This window comes from Motacilla alba, chromosome 3 (assembly GCF_015832195.1).
Source record: "Motacilla alba alba isolate MOTALB_02 chromosome 3, Motacilla_alba_V1.0_pri, whole genome shotgun sequence".
Classification (NCBI taxonomy): Eukaryota; Metazoa; Chordata; class Aves; order Passeriformes; family Motacillidae; genus Motacilla; species Motacilla alba.
In genome coordinates this window covers 54172360-54199362 of record NC_052018.1, presented here as the reverse complement: position 1 = coordinate 54199362, position 27003 = coordinate 54172360, and the positions used below count along the sequence as shown (strand labels likewise).

The window sequence follows — 27003 nt, the reverse complement described above, 5'->3', positions numbered from 1 at the left end:
GCTTCCAGATGAAATTTTTAGTACAAAAGCCATTCATCAGGTCTGAAGCAGAGACTAAAAACAAATTGAGAAAAATTAGAATTCAATTAAAAATGTTGCTGGTACCTGTGGAGCAGGGAAATAATTTCCTAGGGATTGCTTTCCACATCTGTAAGCATTTTCAAATATGCAAATGCTATATCAACAGATGTAAAGTATTAGACTTTGCTTTCTTTCACATTTCTGTAAGCCTCAGCTAGAAAACTTGACTGGCAAACATGACAATTACATTTACAAGAATGAGACATTGTCACTAGAAGGTTGAAGACTGGGGTCTCTCTACTCACTTTAACTCATCTTGAGCTATTTTTTCTTGCACACTGAGGTCTCTATTTCTCATCTCTATGACCATTCCTTCAGCCTCCCTCTGTAGTTCTGGAAGACTCTTCTCCAAAGTCTTGTCTTGAGTTCTGAGTGTCTCATTCAGTTTCACAGCATCTTCTTTTGCAGCTGCAGGAGACCAAAATACATTTATGTAAGGAGCTAGTAATTAAAAACAACAGAGAAGCTGTCAACTCTATCAGCAAATGGAACACAACTTGCACTGGTTATTTCTGCTGTGAAATATAAAGGATGGTTAATCCAATGGTCAGTAACAAATGAGAAAATAATATATATTTCATCAAACCTTTTATTATAGTTCACTTTTCAATGCAATAATTAAAAAAAGTCTTTATATCCAGGATAATAAATACATTGCTCCTCTTCTCCTCCCCCTGAAAGAAAGAATTTGCACTGAACCTTCAAAACAAGCAGAAGAAATTTTCCTATCTTGCTTGTAGAATTAAGGAGCTGGGAGGACAAGCAATGAAAATTAGGCTTAAATTACTTTTGGAGAACCTCAAAATATGTCATTTTTAGCATTCATAGTTAACAGTGCTAGGAAGAATAAACAATTGTGAAATTTTAGAAAATGAAGCAGAAGAGGAGTGAAAGACACCCACAGATGTCTAAGCCCACTCATGTGTTTAGAAGAAGATACCCAGAAATTGAAAAAAGAAAATTGAAGGTTGGAGTACATGAAGATTTACTATAAATGTGTTTGGAACAGACAAATTATTCCGAACAGATAAAGCTGTACACACGGCATCATACTCAAGGATGGACTAAAATCTTACTGCCATAGCCCACCACAACATATTTGAATACCCAATTTCAGAAGCAACTAGGTAATTTATGGAAATCAGTTCCATCTTCAATTTTAAAAAGTACTGCTGCCCTTCCATAGGTACAGAGGTCACAAGTAACTGATTTCTCTGAATTGGCACTATTCCTGGTCACAGGAACAGTGTATTACGAGTATTTAGAATTAAATCTTTAATTAAAGAAATTAAAATCAGTCTTTCAAACCTCAGTAAAATACTATTTCATCTACACATCATATAGGTTTAGAGCAAATTATGAAGAAAATTCTAATCTAATGATGTCTTTGATTAGGTGGTGAGAACTCAGATTTGTATCTTTAACAATGAGTGGTTTTGAGGGGTCTGGAAAAATACTACACTTTCCTCAAACTGATCATGGATGACTCTTATATGTACTATATTATGTATCATTACTAAGGTACCTCAGGTCAGGAATAGGTCTATATCAATTTTTTTTAAATTCTATTAAAAAATTAGTGAGTAACCTCCCTGAACATTTACCTTAGAAGAGAAAATTAATATGTTAGCTAAGCTTTTCTTAGGTTCAGAAAAACTTATACTTAGTTTTATCCTTCTCTTAACCACGTTTTGTTTTGTGTCTTGGTAGAATGCAAATATCAGAGTCCAGTGGTGGTAAAAGGTCTGGGTGCAATGACACAGACGAAAGCGAGGAACTGTAAAGAAGGGAAATTCCCTAGCTAAGAAGGAAAATAAGTTACAGCTACTCAGAAGTTCAGAAAATCAACAATCAGCTCAGTAGAAGTGGATAAGCAGTCAGAGTATGGTCATTAGAACCAATCACTACAAACTTCTCACTTTTAAGGAGGAGTTTTGTCAGTGAGGTAAAAGGTACGAATGAAAAGAATGTAGCTGTGCTATGAATCACCAGTGGCACCCAGCTGTAAAGAAAAGTTATTGGGACATTATTAGGAGAGCTGACATAGGCAAGTTTTACTCTTCCTGAAGAGCTAGACGCTGACGAAACCTCATTTCATGCTTTTTACCTGTGGTTCGGAAACACAGATATAATCCTTCAGTACAGGAAGGGAAACTACATGAAGGTGAGTAGGAGATTTGGGAGAACACTCTTTTATGTGATTCAGTCTAGGAAAAAAAGGGGCCAAAGTGGAATATGATTCATCTCTGCAAATATATCTGGTGTTGGGGGAAGGAGGAGAAATACTAGGGAATGGAAAAAACACCTATTTGAGCTCAAGAACAGGGTTTGCCAGGGAACACGATGATAAACTAAACATGAATATTTTTTGCTAGAAATGTGAACTATCGCAATTATGAAGAGCACTGAAACTGCCTCCTATCCAGATTGTGTTGTATTTGTAGAAATTACTTTGAAGATGAGCTTTAGAAAGTTTTTGATAGGAGGGGAGTGGATGCCTTAACCCACAAGGTATCTCTCAATCCCGTGTATTTCATGTATTCTTAAAATGTTAACTTCGCCACCAGGCAAATACATTGATTTTAAAGTTTTTGTCTGCTTCTAAGATACTGCATAAATTTATTTCACCTCCTCAATATTTTCTAACCCAAGTATTTCCTGCTGCTAAACCTGCTTGAGGAAATTTTGATTTGGGTCACAAACACTGGGCCTAAACTTAGTAGAGTCAAAGACTTTGTTTTGCTCATCATCCCAAATTCATCCTGAAATATGAGGAACATGGTCTTTTGTTTAAAAAAATCTCCCACAATTCTTTTTGGTCAAAGTTACAAGTCCTAAGGATATCCTAAAGTGTTGTTCAGCTCACTTCCAAAGCACATGCGGGGAAGTGCTACACAAAAGGCAATATAAAACGTATTTTATAGCACTTGGACAAAAGTGAAAGCTTTCCCTTTCAATGACATAGGCCTTCAGAAGCATAGCTACTAAAACCAGTACTGCAGTGAATATTTGGAGGAGGAAAGAACTGAAAAGTATTTTTCAAGTAAAAAAACCCATCTGCATTTGCCAATTATTTTCATATTTCCAGCCATTATCTTATTTAATAGCTTTATGAAATATATAGGTCTTGCTTCTTAAGGCCATCTAGAATCTACTTTTCTCATAAGTATTTACGGCAGTGTAAGTGCAGTGAAATCAGTCTGTGGAAGACAGAGCGTTGACTTTGGCTCCATACTTAGGTAGGGTTAGGAGTCACTTGCAAATTCCAAGCAGCAGATGTTCATTAACAGCAAGAAGTAAGTGCATTTTTGAAGGAAAGCTGGTGAATTAAGATGAGGTGTTAATGTACTAAGTGCTAAAATGACATCAATTTTTTTCCCCAATACATATTTTTATCTTCTTTGAAAATAAACAAAAGCTAAGCCTTGTTTGTTACTTCATCACAACAGCTCTTCACATAATTGCAAAAATCCTGAAGGAACATGCTCAGTTTTCTTCTAGTCTTTGTTCATAATTACCAATACACTATGTGTTTATATATACTCTATACATAGATCCGAAGAAAAATTTGAGGACAGTTTACTGCCTTTTCTTCACTCACCATTTTGAGCACATGACATTTCTCAGCAAGTAAAGTCTTCCTCACTGTCTCTCAGACCCTCTTCCCCTACCATCCTCCAGTTTTCTTGATAAACAACTCAAGTATATTAATTTTTTCCAATACCTTCAGCAGCTTGGAGAATGCCTTTGACGAACTGTCCAAGAGATTTCGCTCTGTCATTAGTCCTCTCGGCATCCTGCCTGGTCTGCTCACCATCTGCTGTCACCTTGGTAGCCTGGTGATACAAATGCAGGGAACATATAATTAATGAACAGGCCAAGGCTGCACTATGTTATATTCCTACAGGCTGAATACATGTACAAAACTTTCCTCAAGCCAGAGGCAATCAATGAATTATTGATCAGATGCATGGGAAATGAAATGCTCTGTTCAAGTACACAATTAAATTTTATTACCTTTTCCTTTAAATGGAAACTGGAAGGCTTTATTTTAGGTTCTTAGAAACCCTACTTGTGTCCAGCAGCACATCAATGCAGACAGGATGAAATGATCCACTGACTAACAATATCTTTGCTTAAAGAAATGCTGTTTGGAACCTTTTAATAGATTCTTCAGGGAATACTTTCCATAGCTTCGCAATTGTGTACTTTTCGATTGACAAAGTGCAGCAGGTACTGTGACCTCTTTGCTTCTTCCCTGGAGGTGCTCTCAATGAGACAGTTCATTCCAATAATCAAGAAGAACTTTAAATCAATACATTAATTTGACCAAGAAAGAGAGAGAAAAATAAAGAGTAGTTTTATTCAGCTCTAACGCTTGAAGTTGTTTGTTTATAACATATTGGGGTGCTCAGTAAAATTTAAGCTTTCTGTTACCAAATGCTTTATAATTGTACTGAATCACAGCAGCAGAAAGGGAGACATCTGCTGCAGACCTGAAAAACATGCTGAGGAAAGGAATCATCTTCGGACATTCAACTTAGCTCTTGAGGTCCCTACTTAAAAATGGACCCTTTTTTATTGAAAAGAAGCGAAGCATTTTAAGACACAAAGCTGCAAAAAAAAAAAAAAAAAAAAAAAAAAAGAAAAAAAAAAAAGAAAAAAAAAAAGAAAAACAAAACACCAAAACCCTAAAAAACCCCAACAAATAAAGTGGTTTTTTTCTTTAGGCTTTACATTCTCAAAAAAATCTTGAAATAGGGCATTATGAATTTCCCAGTCTCTGTGAAAGGGCTAGAAGGTCAATAATTCAAACTGAGCTTAGGTTTTCTGACCTGAACTGCACAAATTGTTTCTCCCTTACAAAAAACCGCACACTTTTCTGTAATAGTCAGAGAAATAGTAGCACTTAAACACATTTATTTTTGCCTGATTAACTTCTAGATGGCAGCCCTCAAGGTACTTTACATCTGGGTTTCTGAAATGAAATCCCTGACATTATCATTCCGCTTACAATTTTGAGCTACTTCAGAGTAGTTACACTGAAAGTAATTTACACTGAAAGTAATTTATATGAAAACGGTTCAGATAAATAGAAATATACAGGAAGAATTAAGAACCCATACAGACTGGGGGGAGTCTGTGCTATTCCACCCCTCTATCAGGAGAACATATTATTTCACACTTACACAGCTTTAATCATACTATTGGTTACTTCCTCTAAGATTTACAAACCCTTTTTACCTGCTTGGATACAAAACTAAAATATTGCTACAGTGAGCTGTAAGAGGCAATTGGGTCAGAAAAAAGGCAAAAAATTCCAAATGGTCTTGATGGACCCCTGCTCTAACTCTCCTTGGCATTTCTGATGTCATTTAATTCTTCATGTAATTGAGAAAAACTTATCATATATTGTCAAATCCTCCAAGAATCTTTTTATCCTTAGAGTTTTATTTGTTTGGAATGTTCACATTCAGTTTTATTATACTCTATAATATTTCTAGTCCTTTGCTACAAATGGTGTTTTATAACTTACCTATTCCTTTCTTAGTTTTGATTACTTTTTCACATTCACACTAATTCAAGTTGGCCACTTTAACCTCTCTATTTATGACTGAATAGCATGTACCACATTTTTTCTGAAAATTAATCTGTCACTGAACAATTTTCATTTCCTTTCAGTGACAGCTCTCTTTAGTACTTAAATCCCATTCAGGTCCACTGAAGGCCTTCTGTATCTTGACAGAATTTCCTTTGCTGAAAAATAGGCTTTTGCTTCACTATCTAGTCTAGCTTTAATTCTGTAAACCATATTAAATGGCAAACATCCTTCATACTGTGGCTGGCCATTCCATGGCTAATTAAATGCTTTCATTTGTTAATAAGGTCCTAGCAATTTTCTACATATCCAATTTACTACAGCTCACCATTTCTATAAGATCAGTTTTCAGCATCTTCTAACAGGTTAAACAGGCCCAACAAACTCTTGCTGTGGGAGCAATAAGGGCGAGGCAGACTGGACCCAGAGCAAGGGTTTGGAAAAAGTCTTGTAGAAGTTATTAGGACACAAATAAAACTTTTTGGCATAAAGGAGATCCCTACCATAGAAATCAGTAAAGAAAGTATTTGAGATCAGCGATTATGCTTTGGTGATGTCCACAGCTTATACTTAGTGATGGAGGTTCCACGAAAGGCTTTGCTCCAGTCTGGAGTAGCCACTTAGCAATTAGAACTATAAGCAAGTATCAGCATCTATGCACACTTTTTTTGTTTGTTTTGGTTTTGTTTCCATGTTTATTTAGTCTGAGGACTTAATCAAGACTTAAAGAACTCCTCTAGGTAACATCTGGAGGGTGTCCTACAGGAATTTCTCCAGCTAGTGAGCTGCAGGCCACAGAAGGAGGTGTAAACACAGACATGTACAGATGGAAGTTCTTGGCTCTCTCTCCAAATGTTCCCAGATATTGCAAACTAAGTTGCTTCTGCTACTACTTCCAAAATTTTTGAGTTAGAGAAATTCAGTACTTTGGGAGAAAGGCAAAAGTTTACAAAGACAAAAGAAGCATTTAAATCAAGACGAGTGATTCTGATCTCTGTCTTTCTTGAACACTCTGAAGGTACCTAATTAGAAGGGAAGTGGAGGTTTTGATGAAATACAGTGAACTGAAAGGAACTGAAGATATCAGGCCTTCTTCTGGTGGTAGGTATAGGAATGTGCATGCAAACATGTGAACATAATTAGTGCAAGAAAGACATGAGGATCTTCTATATGGCAAAGTAAATGAAGAACAGAACAATGTAAAAGAGGAGAAAGGAGTGCTGCACTGAAGTAAGAGATCATTGGTTGAAAAGAGACCACAGGGAAGCAAAATCCCCAAAAGTTTTGTAGCGACTAAATACTATTGTCTTCTATATTTTATCTTAAAATGCTTAGAATTTTTTTTTCATGGAAATAGATTCCTCACCAATCCTCACCGGCTTTTTTCTTCATCAGTACTCTTTCACTTTGAAAATATAGTGAGCCTGCAAATCAGATACAGGAAAAACTTTGGTATCTATGGTGGTACTCTGTACTCCAAGTGCCAGCCATTATGCAGTTATCAGCTGTATCTTCATTTGGAAATAAGCCTTGAACACACAACATCACAACTCATGCTTCTTTTTGGAACACTATTCTTGTTTAGAAATACAGAAGGAAAAAGGTAGGACCTGTCACCAGTTTCCAGTCCCTAAATTAAAAAAAAAACAAACCCAACAACAAAAAACCCAAAAAAATGACCCCAAACTGCTCCAAGTAACTCTGTAAGGATAACTGGAAATCATAAGGCTACTTAGTCATCACAATGATGAAAAAGTGCAAAAAGGGAGTGGTGATAATGTGGCCACCACAATAACTCCCCTAATATCACACTTTTGATATGTTTTTCCTTCCAAGAGTTGTCTACAGAAGGTCAGAATCTGCATTATTTTAGGTCATCTCTATGGGGGAAATTGGAAAAGGATATTAAAAAGAGCAACTTTACAAGTGGGGAAAAAAAAACGTGTCTTAGCCTAAGACTGAGAAATATTAATAGAAGAAATATAATCTTCCCTGCTTGTAGAGTTGGCATGGGTAAAAATTTCAGCTGGACTTAAAACTACTGCAGCTTCCTCTTGCAGAAAAATATAAGATCAAACAGAAGTGGAAAAGCAAGCTTTCTCACAATGTCAGTACATACAGATAAATACTGGTGTATGCACGCACATGTGGATGCCTACATATGCAAACACACTTCAGATGCTTTCTTACCCACTACTCGTTTCAAAATTGCATAAAAACCACACAAAGAAAACAGTTTTTCTGAGAATCTTAGTTCCTTAAGCGATGTAAAATTTAGAGATATGATGCTAAAACTGCCTAGATTTTATGTGATTCTCTGCGGTGTTTATTGATCAGTACAGTACTCCACATCTTTCTTATTTGGTTCTTTCAACTCACAATCGTGACTTTTGGTAGTTCTTCACATCAATGTACTTTGGACAGCTTTATTTATACTGAGGCTGGTTCCTTTCCCTATTTTTTCTCCACTAGGTGGCACAATTTATATTGTTTTCTTAGACATTGTCTTTACTGACCAAAATGAGGTCTACTTTGAAATAAAACTTTTGTAATAAAAAAGTGTACATAGCACATCTATAGATATCCAGAAGTTGCTAACTATGCTTATAAATGAAATCTAGAAGACATATATTTAACTAAACTTCCACACCTCTTTAGTGTAATCTTTTCCAGGTAAGATCATTCTTGGGTCATCTGTATGGAAGTGAAAAAGATTTCTTACCTTAACAGGAAGTTTTCCAGAAAATGTGTGTCAATATATTGGCTCACAAAAAGAGATTTTTAGAGGGCTTCCTGTCATTTTAGACACTGAGACTGAGAAGCATCTTATAATTCATCTATTCATTCATGTTTAATGCATATTCAGAAGATTTCTGTCATTATGCAGCCTCAACCAAACCCATAGACCTCAATGTGATCACAGACATACTCTTGTCAGTAGTTCATCCATTTCTGTCACCAAGGTATCCAGATTTTCTCGTGCTAGCTGAAGAAATCTCTCTGGTGCTCTCTGAGGTGAAAGCAAATGCTGTTGGGAAAGAGATGGGAGAGTGAAAAAAGCTTTCTTCAGAAATCTTGACAACTTTACATAACTTGTAAGTATGGTAGGGAACATACAATATATAAAATACATAACCATTTTATAGACCATCAACATGAAAACTGTTTTATTTGTATGCAACATTGTTTTTCTATGCCTGAAGTATAACTTCTTGCACATATGTTCAGAAATTACTGTTGCAAGATTTATTTATTAAAGTAAGTAAAAATAAATAACTGTAATACTTATTTATCAACCAAAGCAAGTCTAAAGTAATTAAATATTGAATTTTTCTTCTTCTCTGAACATACTCACAGCTGTGAGGTTGAACAGAATCAAGTATAGCTGTACTGAAGCTCTGATATTTATGTATGTGAATACTGCCAACATACCTTTAATTCCTGTGTCATGTTCTCAAAACCATGTAACATTTTATATGGAGCAGGCAGTGGACCACTAAGGTTAACACTCAGGATCATCTGGTTTAGCCGATCCAGGTCATTAAGAAGGAGTCCCGTGCATTCATCATCACAAGCTGGGGGAAGAACAACAAACCTGCTAAACATTTCTTCCTGCTAAACATTCAAGACATTTGATTTAGATATTGTATGGCACACATGCAACTCTGTGGGAGGTAACACTGATTTCATACATATTACCCAAATGTGTAGCGTGAGAAAAAATGGAAACAACAACTAGGGAATAGGAAAGATATTATTGCTTAAGATTTAGTAATGGACAGTTTAATATAAAACACAAAGATCAAAACTGATAGGCTTACCTCACTAAAAGAGGAAATAATTAATATTGTCCACTGTCGACTAGCCAATATAAAATATTCAATTATACAGGCAGTTTGGAGAATTTGGGAAAAGCAGGACAATTTGGAGATCAGATTGCCAATTTAGAGAATCTAAAGAGCTCTGTAAGAAACACAGTACGCTTATGGATTGAATGCAAGAAAAAACCTTAGAAATCTCCATATAACAGCATGGCCAAGCATCCTAAACCTGTAATGCAGACAGTTGAAAACATCCAGGTAAAAATACTGATAGCTTTCTTTTAAAAAGTGCTTTTCCCTACCTCTTTTCATTAACCAGCTTATAAGCTTTTAATGTATGCTTCTTTTCTTGCAAATATCCTTCAGGATGAAAAATATTGTTGTGTGCTGCATATATCAAAAGAAGTTTGCATTTCCTCCTCCCCTTACTTTTGATTAACTATCACAAGAAATTCTCATCTTGTATCATTTATGCAGCAGACAGAAGAATTCTTCATCCTTTATAACAGAGTTGTGGGAATACCTTTCTGTTTCTCTGTATAAAGAGCTAGCAAACCCAAACATCTCAGGAGATGAAGCAAACTGCGAAACAATGAGTTCACTGGTGATGTTAAGAGACATGGAGAGCTGTACCTAAAATTTTACAAGTGTGTAATTATTTATTTCAGCAAAGCTAGGCAGTTTAATAGCTAAAAACCCCCACTAAGCAAAGCGTATGTTTTTATAGCAGGAAGAATTTTTCAAAAGAGAACTACTTCTTTTTTCCTGAAATCTGGTCTTCATGTAGATTAAATCTTTTCTGTTCATTAAAGTTTTCATAGTTACCTAAATATGGTTATTACTCTGTTGACTGTTCAATGTACCAAAGACAAAGAGCAGAGTCAAATACAGAGAAAAAAATAAGTAAACTATTTCAATACACCATGAAACTCAAGTGGTGATTGAAAAGGAGACAAGGTAGATGCTGGATTAGAGTAGTAAGAAGTGGGTGCAGAAGGCTAGATACTACTGTTATTTTAAGACTTCCTTTTGCATTTTCATTGCTTCCATTTGCAGACTCCTTCCTCCTATTTCACAGTATTTTGTTACATAAACTGAACTGCACTGGAACTGCAGTCAATGACTGTGGGCATGATACATTCTGATTTATGCTCGTATATGAAATTTTACCTCCTCCCCAACTTATTATCATCCCTGTTCTTGCCATCTGTGTGCTTGCCTTTAGAAGCCTGAGAGAATTCAAGGAAAATCAGGTTTTACAGCAAATAATGTTTTATATAACAAACACCTGCTCTGTAGCTGATCAAGAAGGTAAGGAGACCTGGTAATCCTTTTGCAGGATGAAAATAAGTGATCTTGAACCTGAAAAGAGTTGGCCTTATAGTTCAGCTTTTGCTGGTTTTTCTTTTTTTTTCTTTCATATATTATTTCACTCATGAAACAAGTGAAATCTATTCACCTTCAAAATTTTCCTAGTGGTTGGTAATAAATTGCTAAAAATTTTTAATGTGTTAAAGACAAACTCAATTCACACCAATAAGAAAAAAAATGAACAGCCCATGAAGAGATGAAGTATTCTCAATGAGTGGGCAATCAATAAGTGAGCGTTCCGTATAAATTAACACATCTTGCAAAATAATCAGGTTGAAAAGAGGAACTGCATCGAGTGAGACCACAGCTGAGTGGATGAGACAGGACTAAGCTACTCCAGTACACAGTCTGTAATGTACTGTAGCTATGGGAAATATTTCAAGAGCGTGATTATATTTTGCAAGACTAAATACTTCTGTGTCTGTCTATAAAGCTGTCAGGATAAATTTGTGTCTAATATTAACAAATACAGCACTAAATTCAGATCATTACAGCAGTGCAAGCATGTCAGAGGCAAATCATGCAATCAATATTACAATAGTTAAACAAGCAATTAATGCAAATTACTGCATTTTCTGTTTTCACCACACTTTTCCATGCACACTAAGTCTCTAAGGATTCTGACTTACCTCTTGTGAGAAACATGCCCAAAGTATGCATGCTAAAAGAAATTCTTTTAAGTTTATTCCATCTTACGAAGAAACATAATGTGTAATAAAAGAAACACATCTGAGTCACAATGTGTTCCTCCAATTGAATGATTATCTGACACAATTATGCTTTAATGCATTCATTTCTGTGAAGATTCAGAAGACTGTGTTATGACTAGGAAATTTTTGGTCTAAGGGCAACCGTGCAATCTCTGATGGGAGGTGGTATCCTATGATAGTCAGTGACTCTTCAGTATCAGCTTCCTGTTGCTTCAAACAAAGTGTTGAACCAGTGTTAGCTCAATAATCTGTTGGCTATTACCTCATTTTTCCCATTTTGGCACTAGTCTCACACCAAATAATAAAATAGCTTTCCTGTGCCTTCCAAAACAGAACCCTAGTAGAGAGCTGAAAGTTTTATCTTCCTTGCCACTGCTGCTGGCTTCATGCAGCTTACATGATCAATATGTCTCCAAAATATGGGAAAATTCATAACCAGATCAGAGTCTAAAACACCTACTTGGGTTTATTTCTGATTTTTATAATCTAGAAATCCTCATCTGCTGGTTCTGATACATACAAGTAGTAGTTGAGCTTAAAGACTGCGTGAGTTGGGTGAAAGACAGGAGTGTGGATCTAAACTCAACCAGGAGCTCATTTTCTCACAAAAATGGAGAACAAGTGATAGCTTATCAGCTTCTAGGCCAAGTAGGGATGGCCTGCTTCAGTCCATGCAGCCCATGAAGCAGTTGCCCAACACAGATGTAAATTTAATAATTTAATTCTTACAGCTGAGACACATGGACACACAGCAAAATTCAGAACACTGAAGAAGCTAGTCCAAGGCTTCATAGATGTAGTGTTATACACAGGATCTTTCTTGTCAGCTCACTCTGTAAAGGCTCCCAGCTCCTGCTGAATTAAGCACTGTGTAAGAGCTGGGAGAAGCTTTGTTTCACAGATTCTACAAGATGTACCTCTGACAGAGACAGCATATCTGCCTAGTTCTGAATTTGGAATGGCTGATATCATGGACCTCCTTGTTGCCACATTTCTCTTCACAGAGAAAGCAAGGCACAATTCTTCCCAAGAATTTTTCTGGGTTTCCCATTCTCTGAACCTCAGAGAAAAGGAAAAACAATTCTTATCATTTGCTGTGCCTGTGTTTGTGCAAAAGTAGAGTGCAATATGGAGACTGTTTACCCAGAGTGATGGTGTTTTGTTTCCTTGCCTATCAGAGCCAAGTGTGTGTTTGTGGGACTGTCAGCGAACAGTCACAAGATTCAGTTAAGTTGTGTGCAGAGTGGAGCGTTGTGCAGATTCAGTTTAGATGGAATGTAATATAGTGTAATATAATATAGATTAATATAGTATAATAAAGTAATTAATTAGCCTTCTGATAAGATGGAGTCAGATGCATCATTCTTTCCCCTCATTGGGGGTAAAAATATCCGCTATACCTCCTCACTATTTTAAAGGGAAAGCCTTGATTCTGCCAGGAATGGGGGCTGGGAGCTCCCTTGCTCTTCTTGGTGTAGGGCTGTGATGAAGCAGAGATTGACAGCTGGGAAAAAACAACATCCCTCTCATTGCAAGCATCAGTCTGGAGTGCAAATACTTAAATGCCCAATACCTGGTATTAAAGGAATCTTATTATAAATTTCTTCTTCTACCACGATTGAATATTTAAATACATAAAGATGAAAATTTGTTGACTGCAGCAAGGCCGAGGATCTTTTTCTTTTTTTCACCCCACAAGACTGAGTTAAGGAAAAATTCCTAACAATGAAATATCTGCTTGGTCTCCCTGTGTCATGACTGCTTCCTGTTCAGTCATATCAACTGCTTTACATTTAGGCTTTTGCTTGACCCCCAGGAACAATTGTGACAGAAGCACACATTCAAGGAATGGTTTTGTAGTTTGTGTTGCAACATAGCTCAAAACATACAAGACCTTTTTTCTGAAGTCTCCATTGTATTTATGACAGATACCCTGAAAGCATTCTGAAGGTGAATTCTGACTTGCCATATAATATACAGAGCCACAAAACAACAAAAGACTTGAAGTTCTCACTAAGGTTGTTTTGTTCCATAAATATGTCACAGCAGTGAGCAGAGTCACTGTTCCCATAACACTGCCATCTAGGCTTCTTCATTTTATGTACTAAAAACTCTACCACTGAAGTGAAGTGCAATGTCATGAGGTATAACAAAAAATACACAAGAGGATTACTATTTCTAAGAAAATGCATGATTGCTACAGGCTTGATTCAAAATCTGAGAGAAGATTTGGGAGAACTTTTGTCATACTTGACAGTATACAAGGATGCTGGAAGCATTATTAAAATTAGTTTCCAACCGTCAGTATTTATTCTTTGGGTACTGACTTTTTCAAAAGAGAAGGGAAAGTGAACCTACAAAGTTAACTGCTTGAGTCCAAAAATTGTAAGAAAGTATTCATTAGCAGAGTGTTGTGAATATCTAGGATAGGATAACCTAGATGGTTACTTTAGCAGGGGAAATAATCCAGCCACTAACCATTAGAAATTTTTATGATGTATGGTAAACCATACTCTTGTATTACTTTTTTTTTTTTTTTTTAAATCTACTTTTTGGATAAAAGTTTTCATTCCCTGATGGAATCCTAGGAAAAAAAATGTTCTGTTCTAAAGTGCAATGGGAATGGAATCCTGTCTGTGCCATGCACTTATAATTATCTAACCATTGCTTTTTATCTGTAAGTGGAATCTTCCCTCTTTAAGCAGCGGCTTTCAAAATAAATATATATTCTATTTTACCTGTAGCTCTCTAAAATATAACTGGTATAACACATCACTGAACAATGACATGCATTAAGCAACTGAAAAATGACATATTAAAAAAAAAAAAAACCAAAACAGTAAAAACCCAGTAAAACAGATTTTCAGCTAGATCAGAAATAGATCACTTTAGTGAACATGCATGCTTCTTTGCTTCCCCCCCACACACCTTTTCACTGAAAATCTTCACTTAAAAATCTTTTGAATACTTATGATAAGGGGAATGTTAAATTCTAAACATTGTATTTAAAGAAGAATGCATTACAATATTTTGGCTAAAATACCTCTCTGATCTGATTTAAATACAAATTATTTGGTTTTTCAGGTCATACTGTGTGGTGACCTTTTATGGAACTTGCCAAAAATTCATTATTTAAATGGTTATTCTTTTTTAATTATTCAAAATAAAATTTCACTTTCTTTAGTATTATACCATACTAACAGAACAGCTAAATCACAATGTCTTATACTACTTACAAATACTTTTTCAAACATGGCTGACTGTATTTGAATGCATTTGCTTTAGGTTAGACCACTTTACCATCTAACCAGGGGTTCTCCACACTTCTGACTGGTACAATGCAATTGCAGTAGTTGAAATGGAACCTCAAATGAGCAAGAGCAGGTATAGGCATTCAGCTCATTTGAACTACTGAATGCAAACAGAATTCTGCTCTTGACTTTAATTAATTTTCTCTAATTTTAGAATACCATTTCTTTGCTTTTATTAAGGTTTTGTTACAACTGAAGCTGGTCAGAAGGGAAATTTACTGAGTATTTCGCAGTTGATTGACAAATGAAAGCAAAAAAAAATACATTGTATACAGAACCAAATTCTCAGCTGCATTAAACTCGGATTGGAACAGCTCGGTATTCTGAGAGCAAGGAAGGAAAACTTCAGGTTGCCCCAATGGTTCTTTGACAGGACAAGGACTATTAAAGCACATTGGGGGCTGCAGCAATGAATCCCTGCCAACAGCTGCACTCTGAAGCCTGTGACATACCAGACACTGTTTACCACAGGCAAATTCCCACAAAATCCAGGCTTGCCACACTCTCTTTGCCACAGACCACAAAGGTTATTGATCAGGCTTATTTTGTACCATGTCAGGGGTATTGCACTGCATTAGCAAAGGCAGGTTTGGAGTTATATGAGTGTAGAGGAACCTTTAAACAAGAGGAAGATTATACAGTAAGACCTAATAGGCACATAAAATGTCTACTGAAATATTAAACTGCAGTTTTTGCAATTTATGATATGGTTATTATTGATGTGGTATCAACAGTAAAAAAAAAAAAAAAACCTGCTTCCTGTGATAGGGTACATCCCATCTGCTCCTATGGGTGGTTCGTATCTTTATGACTAAAGAGAAGAAATCTTTGCATTTGACTCCTCACTTCTAGTGGTCAAACAAAATGTCCATATGCATATGTGAAGAACTGTTTTTATGGTGAAAACTGATTACTTAGATAAAGTAAAAATGTCACTAAAGATAGTGTAGGAATATTTCAACGCTCAAATTTAAATATGTTGCAGTTAAATCAGAGATTATAGCAAATAACATCTTTCAAAGCAAAAAGGTGGAACATTTCATTTGCCTCCAAACAGCTTTTTCCATTCACAAATAGGATTTTTAACCTTATTATCCACACAATGAAATAGCCTGATTAACAAATTGGAAAACATTATTAATGATAACTTGCACTTAGGCTGTTTTGTACAATGAAACTCTGTCATCCTGGATACCCGAAAGACTTTTCAGAATACTGATAAGGTAAAAGACTAATAAAAATATAGTAAGTCATGCCTGTGATTGGAAAAATAGGATAATACTGGCAATAATGTAAGAGCTATTCAAGATATTGAAAAATGAAGTAATTTTCATGCAGATGGCACTCTGTAGAACACAGTCCTTATTTTAAAATTTTGTAGCGGTAACACTCATGAACTTAACTTGCAATTACAATTCTCCTTGACACATAGACCACAAAATGGAACTCAAACAGTAGTTATTTCAGCAAAAGGACTACTTACTCCAGTTGCAATCATTTTGATGTTCAAAATAGAGCTTAAGATAGTAAGTTCAGAATTAAGTCCTAAACTACATCACACTGCAGGACATTAGAAATTTATTTCTCTTAAGTACACTACTCTTTAAATCAATGAATCAATGCCATGTTGTTAATAGTAAAGAAATAAAAGCAATTATATCTATATTCCCAGTAATCTATAATTTCTACCTGGGAATCAGGATTGATGCCAAAGCACTTATTAAAAAATGTAGATGGCACCTTCTTTTCTTGATGTTACACATCCCTCACACAGACACTCCACTCTCCACCAAAAAGCTCAAGTTAAAGATAAAACATTTAAAACCAGCTCACTGTGCCTTGCCAATACTTCAATACTTTCAAATATGCACAGGTTAATAAATAGTATATACTGTGGACTTACTGGAACTCTACCATTATTCTACTTCAAATTTAACAATCATGGCATAGAAGGGAAAAAAAAACCACAATAAAGTTAGTCCCTCTATGTTCTGGGGGAGATGAGGAAGAGGAAAAGGCCTTATTTCAGTCAGGGCTGACCAAGAGTTCTAGAAAGATTTTGCTACATTTTTAAAAATAAGATATAAGCATGCAGCATTACGTGATATGAGACTGTGGGCTCAAAACAAGCACTATCCAATATAATGAAAAAAATTCAAACAAAAATTCAAGATAATCACTTGGTATGTATCAAAATTGAGGGTAGCAGAAAGATACCAGTACTGGAAAATATAAAATGGTGGTTTAGGCTATTAGTTCCCTATTTTTAACGAAAAAATTTTTTGCTGGGTATAGTGTACTGTCATTGTTTACATCTTTTAAATTTGAATGGATGGTTGTTGAATCAACATGATCAAGTAAACCGTAGTAAAAGTTTTGTGTGTGCCTCATGGCATAGAGCATTGCAATTGCTGGTTAAACATTTAGAACAACACTAAAAAATTCACCAAGAGAAAATATTGTCAGAACAGTAGCAACAACCTTTGGCAAAATTACAGACATTAAAAAGCCAAAAAGAATTCCTTCAAAGTTTTTTTGCCAGTTTTCAGTGATAATATTATAAATTATTAAATTATTGAGATTTTTCTTGACATCTCAAGGCTTGTTAAAAAAAAATCAGACCAGATGCCAATATAGTAAGAAACCTGGAAGTTATTTTCAAAGAAAGCCATACAACTCACCATTACACATGCAGGTTTGAATTTCTGAAATACGACAAACACAATCAGAAGTTATCCAAAATTCCATTAGTATACGTACAAATGCATTTCGTGCCATGACGCGCATGCCGATGCTCACAGCCAGCACACTTCCACCCCGTGAATCCAGGCTTGCAAGTGCACTGCCCAGTGACAGGGTCACAGGGGACAGGCACAGAACCATATGGATCACACTCACATGCCTGGCAGGACCCTCCTGGAATCTCTGGGTTTCCTGTGTAGCCAGAAGAACATCTAGATATGGCAGACACAAAATAAGATTTGTCCAACTGAGATGCGAGGCACAAAGAACACTTGACAGTATTTCAAACATAATTTGCACAAACATCCTTGAACCACTAAAAAAATCTTTGTTGCCTCATGATCAAGAGAGAAATATTGCAAACTGTCCAACAAAGTGGCTTCTAATCAGGGCACAGAACAGTCTGGATGGAGGAGGTACGGAAAATTGATTCCATATTCTTAACAATTTTCAGTAAAATTTCTATTAAACTACAACAAAAAACCCCTCTACTATCATTGTGTGGCCTGGTGTTTTGTGTCAGGCATGAAATCTCCTGGTAGACATTTTGATCATCTTAATCCCTCAGTGTCTTGATGGATGGGACAACAGAGGCTGTTTAGGTTATTAATTCACAATTCATCATTAAAATGTTTATATGTAACTGTCTTTCACAGCCAATGCCCGTGAGGGCACAACAGTCACTAAAACAAAGGGTATGAGTGACATCAAGATACATTATCAGCATGGCATCTAATTTTTAGATAAATTTTTTTAACTTCTGAGCCCCGGAGGAAAAAAACCCTCACACACAGAAAAGTAAGATTAGGACAATATCTGCAATATAAATAGCATTGATTATCAATTTACAGTGGTGTATATAAAAATTGTCCATGTTGGTTGAGTTTTAACAGCATACAAAGGAAAAAGAATTATCCAAATCATGTATTTAAACACTAGTAAATACATGCTTGTAATACTGAAAAACATTTATCTCCTTCATGCCTTTTCCTCATTTCATTGTCCCTCTTTCTGCTTTTTCCATTTATCCTACCTTTGGCAGTACTGGCCTTCGTATCCAGGTGGGCAGGCAGTACACCGGTAGTCACTAGGTCCTTCAGCAATGCAAGTAGGGCTAAAACTAAAACAAAGTAAATAGAGAATTTTTTTGACTCTCTTGCATCATTTCACTTTGGTCAGCAGTGCAGAAGGGCCCAAGAAGTTCCACTCCTAATGTAAATAGCAGCATTTTCTTATCTGTTTATAAAAACCTGTGAGAGGTCTCTCCTTTCTATTATAATTTTTGTGAATGCCTTCCTGTGACACTTGCACAGTTTGGACAAGGGCTCTAAGGGCTGTATCCAAGGGGATGGAGTGAACAATGTCCACGCTGTAGGGCTGTGTGATTAAATGGTGCTGTCATTCACAGTGAGCTCTGGGAAGGATGTGAAACAATAGATTTAGAAACTGAGCTAATGAACATTCAGCCTTTCCAGTCTGATTTCATCTTACTTTGAATGAAATGAGATAAGCTGGGAAGAGTTTACTTGAAGGTAAGATGTAAAGAGGGAAAAGGAACCAAAGTCATAGCTGTATGAAATCTTCCAAAAAGGCACCATCAAATGATCTTCTCAAAGAGGTATGAGAAAAGCCCAGTCTACAGAGAAGGAAAAAAAACCCTAAAAACTACCTCCTTCATTATCAGGGAGAGGTCTTATTTTAATCATGGAAAACACCAGATTATCTTTTCTAAGCCACTTTACTACTGACTGTAGTGTGTACCTGTGGGCACTGCACAAAGTAGCCCTTAGTTGAAATGCTAGTGTATTAAGTGCCTATACAGGCAGTTAAAACAAACAAAAAGGGCGGGTAGGGCAAAAGAACAGAACTAAATATTAAGATGATGTAAAACCATGAAACTCTTTCAGCTCTTTGTGGAAGAAGAACTAGAAAAGCACAGAAGTGGCTAGTGGTGAGCCCAGGGCTCCTTCTTGGTACAGTGCAGTCAGCATCCTCATCTAACTTGCTTATAATGCATTAAATCAATAGCGCTTGAATGAGTATATAAAATTATGCCCTTGCAAAAAATGTAAACAAATTGATCTATTACTCACAAACTCATTATCCAACACATTTTCAACTCCATAAAAATAGATCCATACTAAGAAAAATTCATTCTCTCTGTTCTTTTTTTTCCCCCCAGCTCATCATGTTTGAAGCTGACTGCTGATTGTACAGCAGTATAAACACAGTATTTAGAACTTTAGTGGAGTTTTATACAATTTCATAAATAAAAATAATTGCACTGTACAATTCAGAAATACTATCGTATCAGTCATGACATAGCAAGCTAATGAGATAGCTCATTAGCTATCTGTATTTCATCTAGATTATGATTACTTGACTACCATAAAATAGCTGCAGGTAGACTTTTTCCTTAATAGCATCCTGAAGAGCTTTAACTGATCTGCAAAAGATACAAATCTAAGGTCTGCTACTATAATTTTCTACCTAATACTGTAGCTTTATGCAATGAATCTATGCCACTCTATCCATCTAAGAGTCAGGCATCTAGTCTAAACCAATTGTTCAGGCATCCTCTATCTGCACTGGAAAATGGAGATGTACAGACAGACTTATACAGACATTTGAAACACCTCCCTCCCTGCCCTCTCTCCAGGGGTGTTTTCCTTTAGGCTTAACATGAGTGAGATGTACAGTTGTCAGTCTCTATATTTACTATACAGCTACCGAAGTTGTTGATGGCTGTGGATAACAGAAATAGAAATCCCTCCCATGATGTCTAGAGACAGCTGAGTTAAGCTCTATAAAACACAAGCAGTTCTGCTCCTGGACATGCCCAGATCTGACTTTTCTTAACAGCACTAAGAAATAGGATGACTATCTGATGATTAAGTGTTTTTATTAAATTCAGACTAGGTGTTATTCTCTTATCTCCTGTGAAGGGGTATGAAACCAGAGAGTCTCATGATCACTTTCATGTAAGCAAGACACAAAAAGCTGTGACAACAACCACAGCCATGCAGGTTATGTGACTAAATGAGGTACGGGCACTTTGCTTCTTCTCCCTCAGGCAGCTCAGCAATTTGAGTGTGCACCTAGGACACCTAAAGGAGCTTTTAAAAAAAGATGGAGATAAGACAACAGGGAGTGGTTTTAAACTAATGGAGGGGAAACGTAGATTAGATGTTAGGAGGAAATTCTTTACTCAGAGGGTGGTGAGACACTGGAACAGCCTGCCCAATGAAGTGGCAGATGCCCCAATCCCTTGAAGTCTTCATGGCCAGGTTGGATGGTGCTTTGAGAAACCTGGTCTAGTGGAAGGTGTCCCTGCCTATGGCAGGAGAGCTGGAGTTAAATGATATTTAAGGTCTCTTCCAACCCACACGATTCAATGATTCTGTGTTATACATACTACCCACAGCCCACACATTTCCCACCTGTAGAAAACTTCAGCAACGCTTACTTCCTGAGTTTATGTTAGGTTTTAAAGAAGATATTGAAATGATCTTGGGAGCACAGTGTGGAGAATATGTCTAAATTCTTGTAGCATGGTGCCATAAACACCAGGTGAAGAGCCCTGCTCATTTTCTGATCTGACACATGATACAGAAAATGTATCTCATATTAGCAACCAGAGGTTCCTAAGCCCCACAAAAAAAGACAGGATGCAGTATTTGCAGCCCTTCATACTGCCAGTTAGTAACATAAAAAGTTTTTTCCAATATTTTCTGATTTGCAAAACCGAGAAGCTTGGTTGACCTTGCTCTTTGCAACTTGAATGTCCTCTTCTGACACTAATAGACAGAACACATTATCAAGTTGTAACAGAAAATACTCACGAAATGGGCAAACCTCAGAAAAACTTGTAGTTAAGAATGCGTTATAACTTATGAGATAAAGGACATTTCTTTAAATACCTGAGATTTGGAAGTATTTTTAAAAACTCATGCTGCGGATGAAAGATTATGATGTCTTTATCTAACAATATTTGAAAAAGGACTTTCCTCCTTCAAAATAAACCCAAGACCAAACCAAAATGATAAAATGAAGTAAAAAGAAAAAGAAACCCCCCTAAATTCTCAGCTGACTGAAATCCTCACTAAACTGACTAAAGGCAAGACAAGGCAAAGAAAAATGGTTTTACAGAACACTTCCAGCTTTTCAAAAGCACATTCATGAAACACAAACCTGTTCATTGCACTACTACAGTATGATGCCAAATATCATTAAGAGCTTCTCAGCAAAACAACAAACAAATCTCAAGTGCTAAAATATCATCTGTTGGGAACACATACAGAAGCATCATGGAAAGGCTCATTAGCATAAAGTAACCAGTAAAATTTATGCTGCAATAACTATAATGCTTTTAAATTATTCTATATTTCACAAATTGCCTAAAACTCATGTAACATTAAATAAGGAATCAATAAATTCCATAGAGGAGCAAGAAAGGCACTGCAACACATTTATACCAACATAATATACAAGAATTTTTGCAGCTCCCTCGTGGCTACATTGTACTTGGGTTCTGCTCCAGCTCCATTTATGAGAATACCTTTATAACACACACTCATTATCTTGAGTACTGTATTTTCTAGCACTTATTAATTTATTCATCACAAATTAGCAAGGGAGCAATTTCTGACTTTTAAAGGAAGATCAATTAGCAAAAGTAGATTAAGAAGTTTTTATTATAGCTTCCATGAGGCAATTCTCCTGTAGCCAGCCATCTGAAAAAGGACATAGGGAGCCCAGAAGGAAGCTCTGGCTTGCTAGAAAGGCAACTCTGCACCAAGAGTTTACTGACTTACTTGTTACTAGGAATGGATAGGGGGCAAGCGCAAGGCCGACAGTCATCCGGAGAGCCTTGGACAGTGCCGTAAAATCCCGGAGCACACCTCTCACAGTGGTGACCAGCAGTATTGTGCTGACAATCCTGCCGAGGAAGGAGACAGAATGAAAGCTGCATTTGATAATTACATGAAAGCAGGCAACATTCTGCTCCCAGCCTTAGGGATTCAAACCCGCTTCAATACATAATTCCCCTGATATGATTCTCAGTGGGAATGCTTGCTTTAAGCTTCTATCATATCTATATCTATCTATATGCCTGCTGAGTAACATACGGGCTTAAAAGTAGAAAGAATACAGGTCTGCAACCACCCAGATGTATCCTACAGAATTTCTTATCCCGTTCATCCTTTCTTTCCCCCTTTGCTCCAGCCATTGGAGGAGAAGCAATAATTAAAATTCAGTCTTATTGTACCTGGTTATGTGTATTACTGCCTGTAAGAGCAGAATTGTGTTTACTGTATGACACATGGTACATTGTTTCTTTGTTTTGCAGATGTCTACTTTTTCTTTTTAAACAAATAGTAATTCAGGGGTGAATAAGCACTGCATAATCTGAACTCTAGAGAATCAGAACAGAAAACTTCAAAAGTTTGCTATTATGACTCTGCCTGAACTTTGATACTTAAGCTATTTAGGCAAAATTGTATTAAAATATTGTCTTCTGTTTTTTTAGATTAGTAGCACAAGTTAGGAATTTTACATTAAGATTAACTTGGTGCAAAGGTTTGGAAGTGTAATACCTGACAAACTGACGTTTCAGAGTCACACATAGTGCTGTGTCCATGACACTGACATACAGCACAGGTGCCTAAGGACTGAGCAGGTGTCCTTCCCGCAGGAGGAGATGGAAGCCTGTAAAATCCTGGAGAGCATGACTGCAATAAAAAAGATGCAGAAGAAAACAGATCATTACAGAGTGGACTGTGTGTGGGGAGCATTGCAAGCTCATCTTTCCAATCACCAGGTTTTACAAGTTGTGAAAAGAATCTGACAGGCTCCCAGCTGTGTTACAAACAATACACAGTACTTTACAGATAACAAGAGCCAGCCCTAATTGGAAACATGGCTGAAAAATCCCTGGAGCACTTTACTGGCATCAGGCTTTTACACTACAGCTTGAGAGATCTTTCATTCAGATGCAGAACACCCTTCTGTTCTCACTGTGCATCAAGCATCATTCCTTTCATTACTTAAGAAAAGAGTTTGTTTTGAAATAATTTTTTTTGCGTGGACTGTGGAGAGCAAGCCTGATGATTCTGTTTCCTTCATCCCTGCTATGTTTTTCAGGTTCGACAAGCTAGTATCTGCCTACACACTACCTGATGGATAACAAGCAAAAGCCGAATAATAAACAAGAAAATGGCAGCATGGCTGCATTATTTATAGCTATATAATTTAAACACCATAAAAGTACAGAATTCAAAATGTTAAAGGTTTTCCATGTCTTGAGCCTCTCAGCCCCAAACCAAGTTTATCCATCACTAAGTCTCCTTTACTGCAGCTTGGCAATAAAATTCCAAGAATAACTCAAAAGTTGCTAACAAAGCTGACACATGCAAAATAAAGCACTTGATCTTTATTTCAGGCTTATTACACAGTTCTGTGGAAGCCCTAACACAGGTCTCAGAAAGCACACAGCTATGGCAGCATAAAAACAGAAACAGGAGCATTAAGACAGTTGAGACCATTAGGGGGTAAGTGCCTACTTGTCCCACATATAAATCCCACCACCTAGTGGTGCCAGGAGCCTGTGAAGGCCAGCTGATAAGGTCATTTCCTACTGATGACCACAATTTCTGCTCTTCGGAAAGGACTGGTACACTTTTCACACAACAATAAAATGGATGCAAAATAAAACAGAAGAGAATCTGGAGTAAGTAATTTTTGTGACCAAAAGTAGGATTCTTTAACGAAGCACTAGTTGACATGCTAGATTTATTCATATACCACCACTCTGACAGTTTTATAATCATTGCTAAAACCTCCAGGAGTCTAAGTTACAGAAAAAGTATAAACACAATTATTTTTTTTAGAATCACAAAGAAATTAATCTTAACTCATTTCTGCTTTCCCCTTCTATTTTGACTTAGATCACATTAAGTTCCCTGAAGCATAGAAATAGTCTATCTTCTTTTTCATTGTTTGTGAAGAATTCTAACCTAGATAAATAATCTCAAATGAAAGTAGTTCTGTTTCTTATCCTTTTCCCCCCTCCCTCTCTATCCCCACAAGTTTACTTGTCCAAACAAGGTACAAAACATAGATTTACAAGTTCTGAATGACTTCAGAAACAAATTATAAATAGATGGTACATCCTCAAACACAACTAATATCTGGGTTTGTTTTTTTTTTTTTTCTGATATGCCATTGACAGTCTTACCACCTATTTTGATTGAAGCATTTCTGAGATGACATAAAACACAGACAAAAGATAAAACAGTCTTATATTTTTAATTGCTAGTTTGGAAGCCTTTCAGAAGCAGCCATTAGGAAAATTCTTACCACTGCTTCTGCAGCCTACAACTAGATGTGGAAAAAAAAAGGAAAAAAAAGGGGATAAAAAGGGGGGAGGGGGAAATATCAATGTTCCTTCTAGTAAAAACTGCTGTGGATATAGTTTTCACAATGTTATTATATGGATAAAGCATGGCACTGACACATACCCCCTATTAACACCTGCTTAAAACAATGCTAGGGTGTCAGATATTTTTTTTCCTGCTAAAATAAAATAAACCTTCACAGAATACACCATAACCTTCACTGAGTACACTAAAAATAATCTAAGTTATGAGTATGTGAAGATCACACAATTAAGAATGAAGTATGAAGGTTGCAACTGAGACGTTTATTGAGCTCCCGGTGAGTGTGAATTAAAAAAAGTTTTAATTACATTATCATATATTTTTCTTCGAAAATCCAATTTGCTACAGTAATTAAAAAAAATCTGTACTTCTAAGTAAATGTTGGAGTCCATTAATTTCTCATGTATTTACACAGGTTCAGGTGTATTCCCTTATTGAAATAGTGTGCAAAGAAAATGACTTCATTCACTTTCTTGCACACCTTTCCTATGAACTTACTGTTTCTGTTGACTTATTTGTTGCATAACACAATCATGTATGATCCAAAGGGATTAGAGTTGTCACAGATAACATGGTATCCTTCTCTTCCTTTACCTCAATTTCCCCCATTGCTAGCTTCGGACAAACCCTTACAAGATCCCACTTAGGATCTTGTTTGAGGCATTTTTAAAATACTCAAGGTGTTGTTGAGGCATTTTTAAAATACTCAAGGTGTTGTTCCCTGCTACCTCCACCTAACAATTGCAAACAGTGAATTTAGAATTGTTTGTGCTGAATAAAAATGAAAACATGGTATTCTGCTCACAGAAAGATTGGCAATATCATCATCAAGAGCATGGACAGTCAGAAATATTAACTTGCATTCTGCAGCCAAATTTCTCTGGTACCTATCATGAAATCCATTTTACAAAAGCATATACAAGTCAGCTGATTCACTAGAACACTTGGGTACTTTTGAAATATAAAATCTTCAGCATGAAATTGTAAGTAAAAAAATAAATACAGTGCATGTATAAGGAGCACCCAGGTCACTCAGTTGACCAACACTGTTCTCCTGGTGTTGAGTGAGTTAGTATTTTACCATTACAAGAGTATTATACCCTTGTCTGTTCAAAAAGGCTTGATCTGTTAGCATCAGTCACACAATTAAGCCTCAGTGATGCTGTCCCAGTAAAGCTCACTTTCCTGTATTTTAAGTATTTGAGTCATTGCCATGGTTTCAGTGGCCTATTTGCCTACAGCAATAAAAAAAAAAAAGGGCTGAAATTCCCTGAGAGAGAAACACCTATGAGAAGAAATAAGTAATTAAATTAAGGGAGAGTTGCTGCCAGTTAAATGAATTCACACCTAACTACAATTCACACCTTGCCAATGAATGGACCAGAGAAAGTACAAAGACATTTCCTGGGAGTTAGGTTAGTACTGTACCTCACAGGACAGACCAGAATAACCCAACGGGCAGTCACATTTCTCTATCAAGTGAGCCTGAGGAGCCATCCCGGACACAGGGCCGCTTTCAGCAACTTCCAAGGAGATCTCAGAAATCCTGGAAAAAACAGCAAACACCTTCAATGAGATTAGTCAAGCACTCAGTCTAACCCAGTTACTTCACAGTCAGCTAGCACAGGAGGAAACAGTCTCACTTGGCTGTTTGTAGGATTCTTGATCTACAGCAACAAACAACATTGCTTTTTGCATCTCTCAAGAAACTACAAAGTTAACACCACCTCTGGTCTCATTTTCTAGTTGTAGGCAACAGTATAACTAACTAAATATCCAGCTTGATTCTATCTCTTTAATCTCTTTTCAGCCAAACTAGAAAAGTTAACATACAGAAATTCATATCTGGTTCTTCATTTGGAGAGACTCATTAAGAAATTGATGACTCTTAGGGGTATGGCAGTAAAATTGTCCTCTTAATGAGCTTTT

The 27003-nt window shown here is 36.4% G+C and overlaps 1 protein-coding gene across 6 annotated transcripts in view; it reads right to left on the bottom strand.

Annotated features, from left to right (window-relative positions):
- LAMA2 (laminin subunit alpha 2) overlaps positions 1–27003 on the bottom strand; it is a 335487-nt gene that overhangs the window by 71831 nt on the left and 236653 nt on the right. For 5 of the 6 annotated variants that reach the window (XM_038132678.1, XM_038132680.1, XM_038132679.1 and 2 more), the window contains 9 exons: positions 26503–26620; positions 23233–23367; positions 22450–22574; positions 18669–18755; positions 17654–17847; positions 9113–9255; positions 8610–8708; positions 3806–3917; positions 327–489 (listed from right to left, as the gene is read on the bottom strand). In XM_038132678.1, coding sequence (XP_037988606.1) covers positions 327–489; positions 3806–3917; positions 8610–8708; positions 9113–9255; positions 17654–17847; positions 18669–18755; positions 22450–22574; positions 23233–23367; positions 26503–26620 — 1176 coding nt within the window. The remainder of the gene's footprint in view (positions 1–326; positions 490–3805; positions 3918–8609; positions 8709–9112; positions 9256–17653; positions 17848–18668; positions 18756–22449; positions 22575–23232; positions 23368–26502; positions 26621–27003) is intronic. The other variant, XM_038132681.1, reaches the window with a different exon arrangement.